We start from the raw sequence: 14,360 nt of genomic DNA on the forward strand, positions 1-14,360 counted from the left end.
TCATCGGAGGTGCCGCTGCTCCCCCGAGCTGTCGCTGGAGAAGCCGGAGGTGAGGGAGTCGGAGGCGCGGGGGCCGCGCCGGGGTGCGTCGGGCGCGCCCCGTGCCGCGGCCGACCTGGCGGGCCCAGCGGAGGGTGGCGCGCGCGCCCTGGCCGCCGCGGCGGCGGCGTCGGCGGCGCTGGGCCGCCCGCGCCGCCTCTTGGGCTGGACGGGGCCGTCCACGGCGCCCGGGCTGGAGCCGCCCCTGGCGCCCGGCCTCGCCTCCGCCGTGAAGGAGGACAGCCCGCTGCGCGGAGCGTCGCCGCCGCCCGTCCCCGTGCCGCTGTCGGGGGTGGGGCCCCTGCCGCGCTGCCGCTTGGCGGGCCGCGCGCCGCCGGCGGGCTCCTTGCCCGCGCCGGGGCTGGCGGACTTGGGCGGGGAGGGCCCGGCGGCGGGGGAGGGCACGTCCACGTACTGCACCGCCTCGTGCCGCAGGGTGAGGTGCTGCGCATCGCCGTCCCGATACTTGATGCTGTGCTGCCGGGTCTTGGCGTCAAACCCCACGACCTGAGGGAGGGGCGTTGGGGGGCGGAGGGGGTTGGAAGGGGAAGAAGCTGCAGAGGTGGGAATCCGGTGCAGGGAAGGGCAAACACACAGACCCAGAGGCAGGATGGACGGGGTGGAGTGGATGCAGTGTCTCTGCTCCACCCTCTCTGTCCACCCCTCACCTTTCCGAGGTACCATTTGGCCATGCCCGGCCAGAAGACCTTGACCCTGCAGCCCACGAGGGCCTCGTCGGGGGGCGCGCTCTTGGCCGACGGGTTGGGGGCTGCGCCGGGGGGAGGCTTGCCCACCCACTGGAACCGGGTGCGAGCCAGATTGACCCAGGTCTCGGTCGTCTCGGGCCCTGCCCTGCCCCGGTACTTGATGGCATGCCGCCCCGTGGCGGGGTCGTGCCCGGTAATCACAGCCTTGGGCCATTCCATGAGCTGGGCCGACCAGATGGCCAGGCTGCGACCCACCACCTCTGAACCTGCTACCACCAGCGGCTCGCGCTGGCGGGCCAGGGAGGGCTCCGCGCCAGCCATGGCCTGCGATGGGTGAAAGCCACGAGCTCAGGGTTCCCGCGCGCCTTGCAGCGAGGGTGGGCCTTGCCATGCGAGGTGCACAGCGAGCGCTGCAAGGACGCATGGGGCGTACCACCAAAATAGCCAGCATCAGGAATATGCACGTACCAGAAGAGGTGGCTCGGACTTCAGGGGCGAACTGAGTCGTACGGTAGCATCTCGGCAGGTTGATCACTCACACAAGGCCGTTGTCGGGCTGCGCGCATGCGCCGCTTGCGAAAAGTAACCTCTTTCCGTCTTCCGACTGGCAGTCTTCGGAATGGGGAGGCTGCCAGTGTCGGGGTGCGAGTTGGGAACAGTGTCTGAACCTTGTGCCCTTCGTGCTCGGGCGCTCGGTGCCGCACTCAGCGGAGGCCTGTGACACGGCCCATCCGCGCACACGGTCTCGACCCTCGAAATTCAATAACCATCTTGGCGTTGCGCCACGATTCCAAACGTGGGTGCGCGCGGTTTCGCTGGGCAGGGTGGGATTCAGGTTTTCTTTCCTTTCCCGGCAACCGGAAGACGAGGTGTAGCACCGATCGCAGGACTCCCAGCCTTCTCAACATTGTTGAGGTTACCTACACCCAAGAACGACATGTTTTGTGCATGAATTTGAGATGTGGTAGCGAGGAATAGCCTGCTGCAGACGATAGACCTTGGATTCGTGGGTACGGAGGTGCCGTTGGGGTGCCCTTGAAGATGTGCGCTCCTCTCACCGATGCTGGACAGCTCATGCGAGCTCCGTGGCCAGCAAACGTCATCTGTTTATATGAACTGGAAGCCTGATTCTTTCTACCTTGAACACTCGCAAGAGGATGTGTATCTGTGCCTCACTCCCAAAAATTGTCCTGACAGCTGCGCAATGGGCGGGCTGGAGGCAGCCCTGAGGACTGCTGGACAGGGCCACCTCTGGGACCACCTGCTCACCCTCGATGGAGAGGTACGAACGGCTTTCCAGGTACAGCTGGAGGCCGTCGATTTTGCCCGCGTGCAGCGCATATTCCAGGCCAGCGTGACCATGACGGAGGATGCTGAGGAGGGCGTGGAGCCCATCGACGGCGTCCAAACCATTCAGGTGGGAAGTCGTGGGATCATGTATAAATGAGGCGGTGTTGTCCTGAGGACCTTTGGACTGGGCAGGGGCCCAGGTGCATCAGGGTGTGTACTTGTATTGTAATGCAGAGTCTCGCCCACAAAACCAGCCACACATGGGCAGTGGCCACTCCAGCAGGGCATGCGGCACCTGATGCTTGAGCTAGCCGCCCAGGATGATTGTCAATTGCCCCTCTGTTCCCCCTTTCTCTCTCATCGCAGGACACTACCGAGGAGCAGCGTGGGAAGTGGCGGGCGCTGGGTCTGGCAGCCATCGCCGGCGGCAGGGTCGCTGGCCTCCTCCTCGCCGGCGGCCAGGGCACCCGCCTGGGTAGCCCCGCGCCCAAGGGCTGCTATGACATCGGCCTGCCTTCCCGCAAGTCCCTGTTTCGGCTGCACGCTGAGCGCCTGCTGCGGCTGCAGCAGCTGGCCCAGCGGGAGGAAAGCGCGCCTCGACCATGCATACCCTGGTACATAATGACCAGCCCCGCCACGGATGTGGAGACCCGGGCCTTCTTCCAGGCGCACGCCTGGTTTGGGCTGGATGCCGAGCAGGTGTTCTTCTTCCAGCAGGTGCGCAGGGAGGACAGTTTTATGGGGGTCAAGGTGGTGAGGGTGATGTAGTGAGTCGTGTTGAAGCTCCCATGGGCGGAGGGTCGTGGCTGTGGTCTGAATCTGTATGTACCCAATGGGGCCAGAAGGCTTCTGAACGGCCGGCGACCTCTCTCACCTGCGCCACTCAAATTTGAGGACCCCCTGGTCTCGCCAGGGCGAGCTGCCGGCGCTGACACCTTCGGGCGAGGCCATCCTCGCCGCCCCCGGCCGGCTGGCGCTGAGCCCCGACGGCAACGGCGGGGTGTACGCCGCGCTGCGGCGCTCTGGCGCCCTGGCGGACATGGCGGCACGCGGCGTGGCGGCGCTGGACGTCTGGCCCGTGGACAACGCGCTGGCCGCCCCCCTGGACCCTGCCTGGGTGGGCGCGTGCCTGGCGGCCCGAGCCGAACTGGGCTGCCGCGTGCTGCAGAAGGCGGCGCCGGGGGAGCGCGTGGGCGTGCTGGCGCGGCGCGGCGGCCGCCTCGCGGTGCTGGAGTACAGCGAGCTGAGCGAGGCGCGCGCAGCAGCACGCAACCCGTCCACGGGCGCGCTGCGCTACGCCTGGTCCAACGCCTGCCTGCACTTCTTCTCCCTGGCCTGGCTGGCGCGCGCAACGGACGCTCTGGAGGCCGCCCCGCGCTTCCACGTGGCGCGCAAGGCGGTTCCCTGCCTGGGCGGGGGCACGCGCCCCGGGGTCAAACTGGAGCTGTTCATCTTTGACACCTTTGGCCTGGCGGAGGGCGTGCGGCTGGTGGAGGTGGACCGCGCCGCCCAATTTGCGCCGGTGAAGAACGGGCCGGGCGCGGGGAGCGACTGCCCGGAGACGGCGCGCGAAGCGGTGCTGGCGCTGCACGCCGGCTGGGTGCGGCGCGCGGGCGGCCGCGTTGGCTGCGGGGAGGGTGTGGAGGTGTCACCCCTCCTCTCCTACGCCGGCGAGGGGCTGGAGGACGTGTGTGGGGGGCAGGATTTTACCCGTCCCTGGGACGCACGCCTGCAGCTGGTGGGCGGGGACAAAGGTGGGCAGGGGTTGGGCCCATCAGGTAGGAGGGGGGGCCACCCTGCCATACTCAATATGGAGGGCAGGGACTGCTGGGGCCAGATGCACGTGTTGCACTGCCGGATGGGATGAGTGGGGGGATCCCTCTGTGCCGTCCTTTCCCTGATCCTCCACCATGGCTGGGGGGGCCTGGGGTGTGTTCCATTGCCCATAACCAGCAAAAGACAATCACCCATGTGTCGGTTCGAGTCATGCAGATGCCCAACATCAGGTCGTGAATCGAGGCGAAAGCCCTTTGCATGCACTGCCTTGCCGCGACTCCCGCCCTGATCGAGCATCCCCGGCACGCACTCACCCATGCGCACAGGGGCATAGCCAGGCGCCGAGGCGCTGCGTGGCACACACCCCGCTGCGCTCCACCCCTGGCTGGCACGCGCGATCAGCGCACGGGAGGATCCTGCGCCCCTTTCGCCCTCGGCTCCCCGCATGACCTGCGCCACCGGGTCCGGGTCTTGGTGACCCGGCGCCGCCCGGGGCCTGATGTCTTGTGTTTCTTAACCCACCCACCCGCCACGTGCCCACGACGGCACGCCCAGCTTGCTGACCCTTCTGCCTCGCATGGGTTTGGCGGGCAACCCGAGGTGTGTACCAAACATCATAATGTCATTCATCAACAGCCCATGGGACCCTCAGGCCTCCTCCTCCCCACCCTGCGTGGGCTCGTCCTCGGCAAAGGCTACCTTGACCATGCCCGCCCGCAGCAGCTTGTCGCCCAGCCGGAAGCCCTTGCGGAACTCCTGGACGACGGTGCCGTCCGGCACGCCCGCGGGCGCAGGCTCGCGCATGATGGCCTCGTGCACCGCAGGGTCGAAGGGCTCGCCCTCCCCCGGCACCGCCTCCACGCCCAGCCGCCGGAAGGCGGCCACCAGCTGGCGGTACACGGCGTCGTAGGCGGCCACCACCTTGCGCTCGCCGTCCGTGGCGGGGCTCAGCGCCGCCGCGGCCTGCTCGAAGCTGTCCACCACCGCCAGGAGCTCCAGCACGGTGTCGCCCCGGGCAGCGGTGCGCGCGCTGTCCCGCTCCGCGGCGCTGCGCTTCCGGAAGTTGTCGTAGTCGGCGGCCAGGCGCAGGTGCTGGTCGCGCAGCGCGCTCAGCGCGGCGTCCGCGCCCGCGGGGCCGCCCTCGCTCGCGGCGCGGAGGTGGTACTCCAGCCGCTCGGGGAAGGTGGCCGCGAAGGCGTCGGTGACCTGGCGCGTGGAGGCCACCTCCCGCGCCTCGGCCAGCAGGCCCTCTGCGTCCGTGGCAGAGGGGGGGTCCATCGTGGCGGTGGAGGGGGAGGCGCCGTCACCCTGAGAGAGAAGAAGGGAGGGGTTGGGAGGGGGGCGGAGAGGTTCCACGGGGGAGGCTGGGGCGGGGGTGCATGGCAGGTCACTCCCAGCACATCCTTAGATGCACACGCTCACCTCCTCGGCGCTCAACGCCCAGCTGGGCCTTCCTGGGGTTCTCAGCTGGGACGATCGAGGGGCTGCATGAAGGCATCGCAGGTGCGCGGTCCGTGGGTGCCGTCGGGACGCTGTGAAGGTCGAGCCTGCAGGCGCGCAGCGCACCAAGGATGGCACTGCTGTTCCCAACATGGTGAGTGCAAGAGGATGACTATGGAAGCATATGTTACTTGTCGAGTGCAAGAGACATTTGCAGGATGTCCCGACATGTTGCTCGGTCTCCTCTGCTGGATGATGGTACCAGAAGCGGGACTCTTGGGTACCCGTGCTTCGGTGGCCCTGGGTTGAAGGAATCCGCGACCATGAGACACCACCGAGTCTCAGGCCCGGGCAGCAGCATGCACTTTGAGACACTATCCTGTCAATTGCGATGAAACACCTGGATATCATCCATTCATCTCCTTGTGCATGATTGTCCATGTCTTGGGAGGCCAGCCAGTTGGTTCTCGTCGGGTGGGGACGCGCACCATCCAGGACATCCATGTGTATCTCCTTTTAAATGGGTGTTCCGCTGGAATGTATGGACTCTCAGCGCAGCGCTCACTCATGAGACTCCATTGCATTGAGGTGGCCAAGCAATGGTATCTGAAAGGCCAAAAATATGTGCACAAACCAAAAGTGTTCCCGGGAGGCCGCTGCTGCCGCCCACTATGCATCCCTAGGTTTTTGCGTCCTTGTCGGCATTCTGATACCTCCAAGACTCGTGCCCCGTGTTGGTTGACTCCAAGTTGTCAGCCTGCATGCCACCCTGGGTGGGGCTGGTCTCTCCATCCTTAAGCTCAGATTCCAGCGTATCCTTTGCGGATTGCTCTGCATCATTGTAGGTTGCGTCTCCCTGACCGACCGCCTTCTTCACGGTGTTCTTGACCTTGTCCATGAGGCTCTCCTCGGGGGGTGCCTGGCATGGGAGTTGCAGTGATTGGAGGGATGCATGAGCAAGGCGATCTACATGACTGCCCTAATCAACATGGAGAAAAATTCACAATTTGTGCCAAGCGATAAGACGTAGCAGATTCCCCGATTTATTGCCCATCAATAAGGTTACATGGCTCCCCACCGTCGAAAGGCAGCGCAAGAATGTCCGCCTCGCCGTCGAAACCTGTGTCACAGAGGCCTCCATGCGCAGCATATGCGACAGCATTTTGACACGATAAAGGTCGCAACAATATACACGGAATGCTACGGCGAAAGAATCAGCTATGTGGGGACCACCCATTGCCTATGGCGAGGGGGAAACCCTGGGAGGACCAGATTCATCACAGCTTCCTGCTGGGTCGATCGACGAAGATCGGAAACCCAGGGACACCCTCTGGCCCGCTCCCCCTGCATCAGCTTTGCGACATAACAACCATCAAACGCCTCTACTCTCATCCAGCGATCCAACGTGGGTGACAAGAGTACATCTTCCAAGATCGGCATGGACGTGAGTGACGCGTTCGTATGACCAGTACACTGCCCGATGTCCGACGGTGAATACCCAACCTTATTCCTTTTCTCCTTTCCATAGTCTCTAAAGGGCCTGGCAGGAAAGTACCTTGGCACTGGCGAGCAGGGAGCCGAGGGCGTCCATGGCGAGCCTGGCACCACGGCGAGCGGAGGCGGGGGGTTCCGCGACAAGCTGACCAACCTGGCGGAGGGCTACCTGAATAAGAAGCCTGGCCCCATCGACCCCAACCAGCAGGGCCATGCATCCGTAGCGTCGGCCGAGGGCGCCATTCCCACCCATGCGACTCCTGGAGGTCTCGAGGGGAAGGCCGCTTCCGGGCAGACCGGCCAGCCGGCCGCCGGTGCTTCCAGCTACATCGAGAAGGCCAAGGATGCGGCCCGGAGCTACCTGGACAAGCACCCCGTGGAGGAGGGCGGTGCTCCCAAGGCTGGCATCGCCGGGTACCTGGACAAGGCTAAGGTCGCAGCCAAGGATTTCTTGGACAAGCCTGCTGGGACAACAGGGTGGGTCAGGTGGTTGCTTTTGGAGATAGGGCAGGTTGTTTTGGGAGAGGATTGCGTCAGGTCGTCATTGCAGATAGCTGCATCCTACACCGCCTTGGTAAGATGTGCTCCAGCACACGTGTGTGTAATGAGCGATCTTTTGTTCGTTCTCAGAATCTCAATGTGTTACTGGCACAGCCATATTCTTACACAGCCACTGACCTGACATTCCAATGCATCCCTGCAGTGAGGCCGGTGCTGGAGGGCACGGCGGTGGGTTTGGAGCTCACACCCTAGTGGAGAAGCTGTTGGGCCTGTTCAAGAAGGAGGAAGGCAGGGAGCTGGAGCCTGGCAAGGAGAGCGACTACGGCAAGCTCTCCCAGCTGGCCAGCAAATACCTGGGCACTCAGCTGAGCCCCGAGACCCTCAAGGGCTACGTCTCCTCCTTCCTGGGCAAGGGGAAGGCTGGCGGCGCCACGGCTAGCAGCACCGCTGCCCCTGCGGTGCCTGCTCCTACGCTCTAGGGGCTTGCAGGAAGCCCTGAACCCGGCAGAGGCGCCGCTCCTCGAGTTTGAAGAGGCGTATATGAGAGACAATCTCGCATACCTCTTTTGCTCCCAGCTGATGTCTCCTTGGCAACTTCACCTTCCCATCCAAGTCATACCCCCTTCCATACCCGTTGCATGCCCCCATGACCATGTGCTGAGGCTGGACTGTCAGCGCTATTGTATTAATAATGGTTCACACTGTGTTACGTCTTGGGATAAAACAGACTGTCAGCACTCATCCACCCAGCTTCATTCAGTAGTAGGGAACCAGTGTGCGATGGTGAGGGCTCTGGGCGTCCTTCCCAGCCTCCCCCGCCTCCCACAGCCACCAATCCAGCGTGACGCTCGTGATGCCCGGCAGGCTGGGCGCCAGCGCCCCCCGCATGAGCTCCACGGCCTCCACAGTCGCCGCCCTGATCTCCACCTCCGCCTCGCCCCCTGCGGGCAGCTCCCTCCCAGCATCCACGGCCTCGGCCAAGGCGGTGGCGTAGTGCAGGATGCCCATGGTACGCAGCTGGGCCGGCACGCGATAGTCGGCAAACATGGTCAGGCGCTGCACGTCGTGGAAGGCGCCCGGGCCGCCGCCCCCAAACGCGCCCCAGACGTCCGCCACGAAGATCTGGGCGCGTTTGTAGAAGAAGACCTGCCGGCCCCTGGGGGAGGGGCCGGGGGGGGAGCGAGGTTGTTTGGTGGGCAGGAGTGCAGGGAGTGGAGAGCCGGCGGAATGGTGCCTCCCGCAGCGTTGGGGTGCAGGCTGGGCCGGGAAGCAACGCCCTCTCCTCAGGACCCTTGCAGCACAGACTTCGGCCCCGGGACGCACCGGTACACCGCTTGATCCCGGAACCCGGGAAAGGCCTCGACCACGAGGTCCACCAGGGCTGCGGCCGACTGCTGCGCGGCTGCCACCAGACCGGTCACCTGGCCACCATGCCGCCTCAGACCCTTGGGGATCTGGCGACGTGTGGAGGGCAAGGGCTGAGGGAACTTGTGATGGATCACCAGGCACGCAGGGTGGTTTTACGCGAGGAGGGCACAGCATCACCGTCCCAACATGGTCAGGTCCAAGGGCACTCTGGGAGGCCGGTTGCAACAGCACAGTCCCTCCATGTGACCCACCTCCGCCAGAAAGCGCGCGCGCTCGTCGGCCAGGGGTACAGGGCACTCTCGCCCAAACAGCCGCTGCACCATGGCGGGCGTGGCGCCGGCCAGGCTGTCATCAGACAGCACCTGGGGGTCCGCCTCCAGACAGGCCTGTGCTGGGGGAAGAGGGGAGTGCAGCAGTGAGGAAAGTGGCCTGGGGGTGGCGTAGGGGCTTGTTGGGTTGATAAAGTGGTGTGATGTCCTCGCACATGAAAGTGGACTGTGGACAGGGCTTGTTCCTGTCGCCCCACAAGCAACACACACACATACCGCCAAGCCTGCGCTCCGCAGGCACCTTGAGGCCTGTGGCCAGGTGCTCGTACTCCAGCCCCGGCTCAGGCCAGAAGCAAAAATTAAGGGCGTCCAGTACCAGGCAGTACCGCAGTGTGAGCTCAGGGCGAAGTGTGTCCCGGAAGTGCACCCTCGTGTCCCAGGCGGCGGGGCCCACCAGTCTGGCTGCGTGGGAGGCTCTGATGGAAGCCGCTACCGCCGCGATGGCTGCAGTGTGATGGAGAAGGGTGGGAAATGGGCGTGGTGGCCCGCTGCGGTTCAGCACAGTCTATGCAACACTGGCACTGCTCAAACCCCCATGCTGAGTCAAGACAAAGCAGCCTCTGCCCATCATGCTTCCCATCTGAGCTCCCACGGAGGCAGAGTGAGTGCCTGCCGGCGTGTCACTCCGGCGACGCACCTGGCTTGCTGATCTGCACGTGGGTGCCGACCCGAGCCACTGCAGCGGCACTCTGCCGCACCATGTCGCAGCAGCAAGGCATGGCGGCTGAAGCGGCTGTTTTGGAGTGCTGCAAGGGGGGTTGGCGGTGCATCCTGATGCCTCGGGCATCGAGTGATGTTGGGATTGAGGCGCCTTCAAGATCCATGATGTTGCTTCCCTGATACACCCAAGTAGGTCCACTCCTTTGACATGCACATCGAGCACAATGAAGCTACAATGGCCCACGGTGTCATGTGTCTCAGGATTTATCCACGAAAAGGTGCAGGAATGGAGCCGGTGCTCACCGATTTGCAGACACCGTGCCACTGGGAGACCTAGCCCGAGACAAGGAATGCCCAGCTAGGCATCGCTGTCCATCTGAATGGGATCGAAGCGCAAGGACAAGGCATGCTGTGCATAAGCACCGTTGCCCCGACGGTCTTCTTCAAGCCTGGGATATTCTCGCTCTCGGGAGTGGCACAACCTGTCGACGCCAGTGATCCATCACGTGGACGAATGGGCGCATGACCGTCACTGGTGCGCATACCACGATGAAAACCTCATGCATGCCTCCTGGGCTCCCTCATTCTACTACAACTCTCCTTACATTGCATCGAGTGTAATCTCGATCAATACAAGGGTCGACTCGGCCCAGGTTGCTGACCAATGACAACAGCATTCCTCACCACTCGTGCATGTCCATGCACGCCGCAAAGTTTTCAGGGGGCGACATTGAATCATTGCAGGACACTTCTTACCTCGTCAGGATCTCGCCGTCGAGGCAACGCCATGGCCATGCGGGTGGCCACTCGTGAGGTCCTCACCGGTTCCCAGCGGCAGAAGATGGACCCCAGCGATGACACGATGTTCTACGACAGTCCAAAGATTGTGCAACATGTCGATGACGGGTTCAGAGCCCAGCTCACACAGCTGTACCGGGAGAGGCTTCCCCCAGGGGGCACGATGCTGGATCTCATGAGCAGCTGGGTGAGCCACCTCCCCCCAGAAGTGACCTACGCCAAGGTAGTGGGCCACGGCATGAATGCAGAAGAGGTGAGGAGAGGTTTCAGTGGAGGACTATTGTGATTTGTCAAAGAAATTATGTTGACAAAGCCGCCTCGCCTCTGGAGCTTCCTAGGGAGGTCAACGAGAGAATAAGTAAAAGTGCCAGCCTTGTTTATCTCCATGCAGCTGTCGCGCAACCCCCGCCTGGACTCCTTCTTCCTCCGGAACCTGAATGTGGATCCGACGGGCTGGGCGCTGGCAGACAACTCCCTTGATGCCGTGCTGTGCACTGTCAGCGTGCAGTACCTCCAGCAGCCGGAGCGGGTGTTTGGGGAGGTACTGCGCGTGCTGAAGCCAGGGGGCGTGTTCATCGTTTCCTTCAGCAACCGCATGTTCTTCACCAAGGTTAGTTGTGCTTTGTTGTTTGGAGTGCGTCCATGACTGGGAATGGGGGGTCATAAGGGAGTGGTTTGGTCTCATAACATGCTGCTGTGAGCTGTGAGAAGGCAGGGTGGAAGAGAGATTCAACAGGTAAAGCACCGCCGCCATTGCGATACCTTTCCACCCAAGTTTCAGCAGCACCATGCGCTCCTACCTCCTGTTCCCAGGCAATTGCCGCTTGGAGGGACGGCACGGACTACAGCAGGGTGAGGGGATACTTGAAGTGGCAGGAGAGGGAGCTGTGTGGTTTGCCCTCTGAGCCTGTCACTGCTTTGCGCTTTGGAGGGGAGTGTCGTATGGATGGCCAGGCCGCGCGGAGGCCCAGCCCTGTCGATCGCTCTTGTCCCTGCACCCACCCCCTCCCAGATCCAGCTGGTGAAGCAGTACTTTGGTGCCTGTCCGGGGTACGAGCAGCCAGAGGTGATCAATCGCGTCTCTGTGCCCGAGGACCCCTCCCTCCTGGGCAAATTCTGGACGGCGGCCGGTGCCTTGGGCGGCGGCATGCACGACCCCTTCCATGCGGTGCTGGCGCAGAAGAAGATGGAGGCCTGACCTGGCCGGGGCAGAGGTGCCAAGCTCATAGGAACAGCATTAAGATCTGGTGGCGTGCATTTGGCTTCGGCAAGTGTGCTGCCTCCTCTCGGCGCCGAGCTGGAGGCATCGGCAGCTTGGGGCGCGGCAGCCCAGCATGGCAGCGCAGTCATCCTTGCCTACCCCTCCTCGCCCTCCTCTCTGATGGGGTCCCTTCGATGCCCAACCCCCCACTCTGCCGCCTGAGTTGCAATCGCCATGGCCAGCCATGCTGTTTCTGAATCCAGACCTGGGGCAACACACTGCAGACAGAGCCGGGGAATATCCTGCATGCTTGGCAAGCAGGGTGGCCTGGGCAGCTCATCACTCCGCACTGCAGTAACAGCCAAAGGGGGAGGAGGAGTTGGGGATGGGGGAGGAGTTCTTGAGAATGCTACCCCAAAAATTAACCCGGCCAGACATCCCATGGAAGGGTGCCAGGTGTTCCCTCACCGCAACAGCCCGAGGGTGCCATGATGGCAGCACTTCCCGTCTGGTCCTTACCAAGCCCACTTGACCGACACCCCAACCCCAGCGCATACCCCAAGCCAACAACCAACATCCTCACATGTCGTCGTCGTCTGCGTCTGGCAGCGGCATGTTGGCGGCCTCGGTCAGCTGCCGCTCGTACTCCTGCTGCTGCTGCAGGTCGATCTGGACCTCGGGGGGCGCCAGCGCCACCTGCTCCACAAAGTGCAGGTTGGGGTCCCCCACCAGCTTGCGGGCCAGGTACAGGAAGGGCTTCTCGTAGTTGTAGTTGGACTTGGCGCTGATCTCATGGTACTGCAGGTTCTTCTTGCGGTGGAAGGTGACCTGCTTGGGCTTGACCTGCCGGTTCTTCACGTCCACCTTGTTGCCGCAGAGGACGATGGGGATGTTCTCGCAGACGCGGCACAGGTCGCGGTGCCAGGTGGGCACGTTCTTGTAGGTCAGGCGGGAGGTGACGTCAAACATGATGATCGCACACTGGCCGTGGATGTAGTAGCCGTCACGCAGGCCGCCAAACTTCTCCTGCCCGGCCGTGTCCCAGCAGAAGAAGCGCAGCTTGCCGCGGTTGGTGGTGAAGTCCAGGGGGTGCACCTCCACGCCGATGGTCGCTGCAGGGGAGGTGAGATGGTGGGCTTGTGAGGGGCGTGAGTTGTGGAGCCGAGGGGTGAGTGGGCCCATGGACACACATCTGGCGCAGGGGTGGTTACCAGTCCAGATGCAGGGCAGGCTGGGTAGCAGTGCACTCCACAATCCAATACCAATGCAGACAGTGGTGCTGTGGGGATCAGGTGAGTGCCGACGAAGGACTTGTGAGTGATCATCCGCAGAAGCTTCTCCCATGAACACCACACCAGCATGCCCATCCTCTTCATTCCCCAGCATACCCAGCGCCAAGCCAGTCACTCACGCTCATACTTCTTCTCGAACTCTCCGGTCAAGTGGCGCTTGACGAAGGTGGTCTTCCCTGGGGTGTGGCGGGGGGAATGGGCGGTGTGATCTTAAACTCCACTGCCGGGCAGCTGAATTCAAACTGAGCCCACGCACCTGTGCCGCCGTCTCCAACCAGCACCAGCTTGAAGGCTGGCACACCGTCGGGGGTGGTCTGCCCGGGCAGAGCCTGCGATCGCGGCCAAAGTGGGGGAGGGATGAGAGGCGAGCGATCCCTGCGGCTCCCACTGGGACAGCTTTGAGAGCGGAACGTCTCTCCCAGTGCCACCCTTGCATGTTCCAGAAAGAGTGGCACGCCGCTGCCGCTCATGGGATGCTCGCCCTCTCCTTCCAAGACTCACCATCACAACCTCGGGCACCGGCTACACCACGGCTGCCACACACACGAAACGGACTGCCTGCAGCCTGCTTTGGCCACAGACCAGATGTGGGCTTGCTAAAGGGATTGAAGGATGGGGCGAGAGGGAGGTGGGGGCGTCAGGTGGACGAGTTGCTGGCATGCATGGCGCACGGGCAAGGGGCAGCCAATGTTCGAGCCCGGGGTGCCATCTCGCTCCAACTGGGAGCGAGACCCGGGGTTGAGTGTGCAAGACGATCGAGGCATCGATGGTCCATCCGACAATGCAAATGAACCAGAGATCGTCGCGATGGTGGGATGATCTGCTCATCCAGCTGAAAGGCACCGGTGGAGTGCCTTGGAGAGGCACTCGCTGACATCCTGCTCCCGTTCGAGTGCGAGCATCAGGTGCGTGCCTGCAAGGCCCTGCAGCAAGCGCCGTAGACCACGACTGGTCATGTTTTCAGCGTCAGGGTGCGCCTCATGTTGTAAAAGGGGCCTGCGCACGCCCCTTCCCCCTAAGCTCTCGCCGATCAACCCACCGCAGAACGACACAGCGAGGCACCCCGCTGCAGGCCCTGGCCGCGATGGCAGTAGCCTCGGCTGAGGGCGTGAGCCTGGCGGGCTTGCTGGAGGAGTCTGGGCCCGGGGCGGACGCCCCCGCCCTGCTGGCCCGGCTCCCCCCACCCACCGACCGGGCGGTGGCGGAGGTGGCGGGCCTGCTCACCGCCAGCCCCTCCACCTGGGACGCCGAGGCCCTGGGGTCGGCCCTGCACGCCGCGGCCCCCTCCCTGTCGCTGCTGGGCGTCGCCCAGGCGCTGCAGGCCGGCGCCCTGCCCCCGCCCCCCAGCCCCGCCGGCCTGCGTGCCCTGGTGTCCTTCTGGCACGGCCTGTCCGGCGGCGGCGCCTTCCCCGTGGACGTCCTGCTGGGCGGCGCCGCCTGGCCCCGCGCCGACGCGCACGCCGCG

General features: G+C 63.8%; 7 protein-coding genes across 7 annotated transcripts in view; 3 read left to right on the plus strand and 4 right to left on the minus strand.

Moving 5' to 3' along the window:
* F751_5974 (Histone-lysine N-methyltransferase ATX2) overlaps positions 1 to 1,067 on the minus strand; it is a gene marked incomplete at both ends in the record, with an annotated part of 3,481 nt that extends 2,414 nt beyond the window's left edge. The window contains 2 exons of the mRNA XM_011400026.1: positions 455 to 546; positions 708 to 1,067. Of these exons, the coding sequence (XP_011398328.1) occupies positions 455 to 546; positions 708 to 1,067 (452 nt within the window). The remainder of the gene's footprint in view (positions 1 to 454; positions 547 to 707) is intronic.
* An 883-nt stretch (positions 1,068 to 1,950) lies between these two features.
* On the plus strand, positions 1,951 to 4,049 carry F751_5975 (UDP-N-acetylglucosamine diphosphorylase 2; the record flags this gene model as incomplete). Its single annotated transcript, XM_011400027.1, has 5 exons — positions 1,951 to 2,163; positions 2,403 to 2,753; positions 2,950 to 3,153; positions 3,271 to 3,790; positions 4,021 to 4,049. 5 exons carry the CDS (start codon positions 1,951 to 1,953, stop codon positions 4,047 to 4,049), a joined length of 1,317 nt encoding a protein of 438 aa, XP_011398329.1.
* A 411-nt stretch (positions 4,050 to 4,460) lies between these two features.
* Positions 4,461 to 5,405, minus strand: F751_5976 (Protein GrpE; the record flags this gene model as incomplete). Its single annotated transcript, XM_011400028.1, has 2 exons — positions 4,461 to 5,120; positions 5,379 to 5,405. The coding sequence occupies 2 exons, from the start codon at positions 5,403 to 5,405 to the stop codon at positions 4,461 to 4,463; spliced, it is 687 nt and encodes a 228-aa protein (XP_011398330.1).
* Positions 5,406 to 8,003: 2,598 nt separating this feature from the next.
* On the minus strand, positions 8,004 to 9,645 carry F751_5977 (UPF0553 protein; the record flags this gene model as incomplete). Its single annotated transcript, XM_011400029.1, has 5 exons — positions 8,004 to 8,403; positions 8,571 to 8,701; positions 8,867 to 9,001; positions 9,186 to 9,388; positions 9,582 to 9,645. 5 exons carry the CDS (start codon positions 9,643 to 9,645, stop codon positions 8,004 to 8,006), a joined length of 933 nt encoding a protein of 310 aa, XP_011398331.1.
* A 752-nt stretch (positions 9,646 to 10,397) lies between these two features.
* Positions 10,398 to 11,600, plus strand: F751_5978 (hypothetical protein; the record flags this gene model as incomplete). Its single annotated transcript, XM_011400030.1, has 4 exons — positions 10,398 to 10,655; positions 10,794 to 11,012; positions 11,216 to 11,254; positions 11,415 to 11,600. 4 exons carry the CDS (start codon positions 10,398 to 10,400, stop codon positions 11,598 to 11,600), a joined length of 702 nt encoding a protein of 233 aa, XP_011398332.1.
* A 582-nt stretch (positions 11,601 to 12,182) lies between these two features.
* On the minus strand, positions 12,183 to 13,399 carry F751_5979 (GTP-binding nuclear protein Ran-A1; the record flags this gene model as incomplete). Its single annotated transcript, XM_011400031.1, has 4 exons — positions 12,183 to 12,715; positions 13,015 to 13,071; positions 13,152 to 13,224; positions 13,397 to 13,399. 4 exons carry the CDS (start codon positions 13,397 to 13,399, stop codon positions 12,183 to 12,185), a joined length of 666 nt encoding a protein of 221 aa, XP_011398333.1.
* Positions 13,400 to 13,979: 580 nt separating this feature from the next.
* The window catches only part of F751_5980 (General negative regulator of transcription subunit 1), a gene marked incomplete at both ends in the record, with an annotated part of 15,951 nt that continues 15,570 nt past the window's right edge, over positions 13,980 to 14,360 (plus strand). The window contains one exon of the mRNA XM_011400032.1: positions 13,980 to 14,198. Within this exon, the coding sequence (XP_011398334.1) occupies positions 13,980 to 14,198 (219 nt within the window). The remainder of the gene's footprint in view (positions 14,199 to 14,360) is intronic.

This window comes from Auxenochlorella protothecoides (assembly GCF_000733215.1).
Source record: "Auxenochlorella protothecoides strain 0710 unplaced genomic scaffold scaffold78, whole genome shotgun sequence".
Classification (NCBI taxonomy): domain Eukaryota; kingdom Viridiplantae; phylum Chlorophyta; class Trebouxiophyceae; order Chlorellales; family Chlorellaceae; genus Auxenochlorella; species Auxenochlorella protothecoides.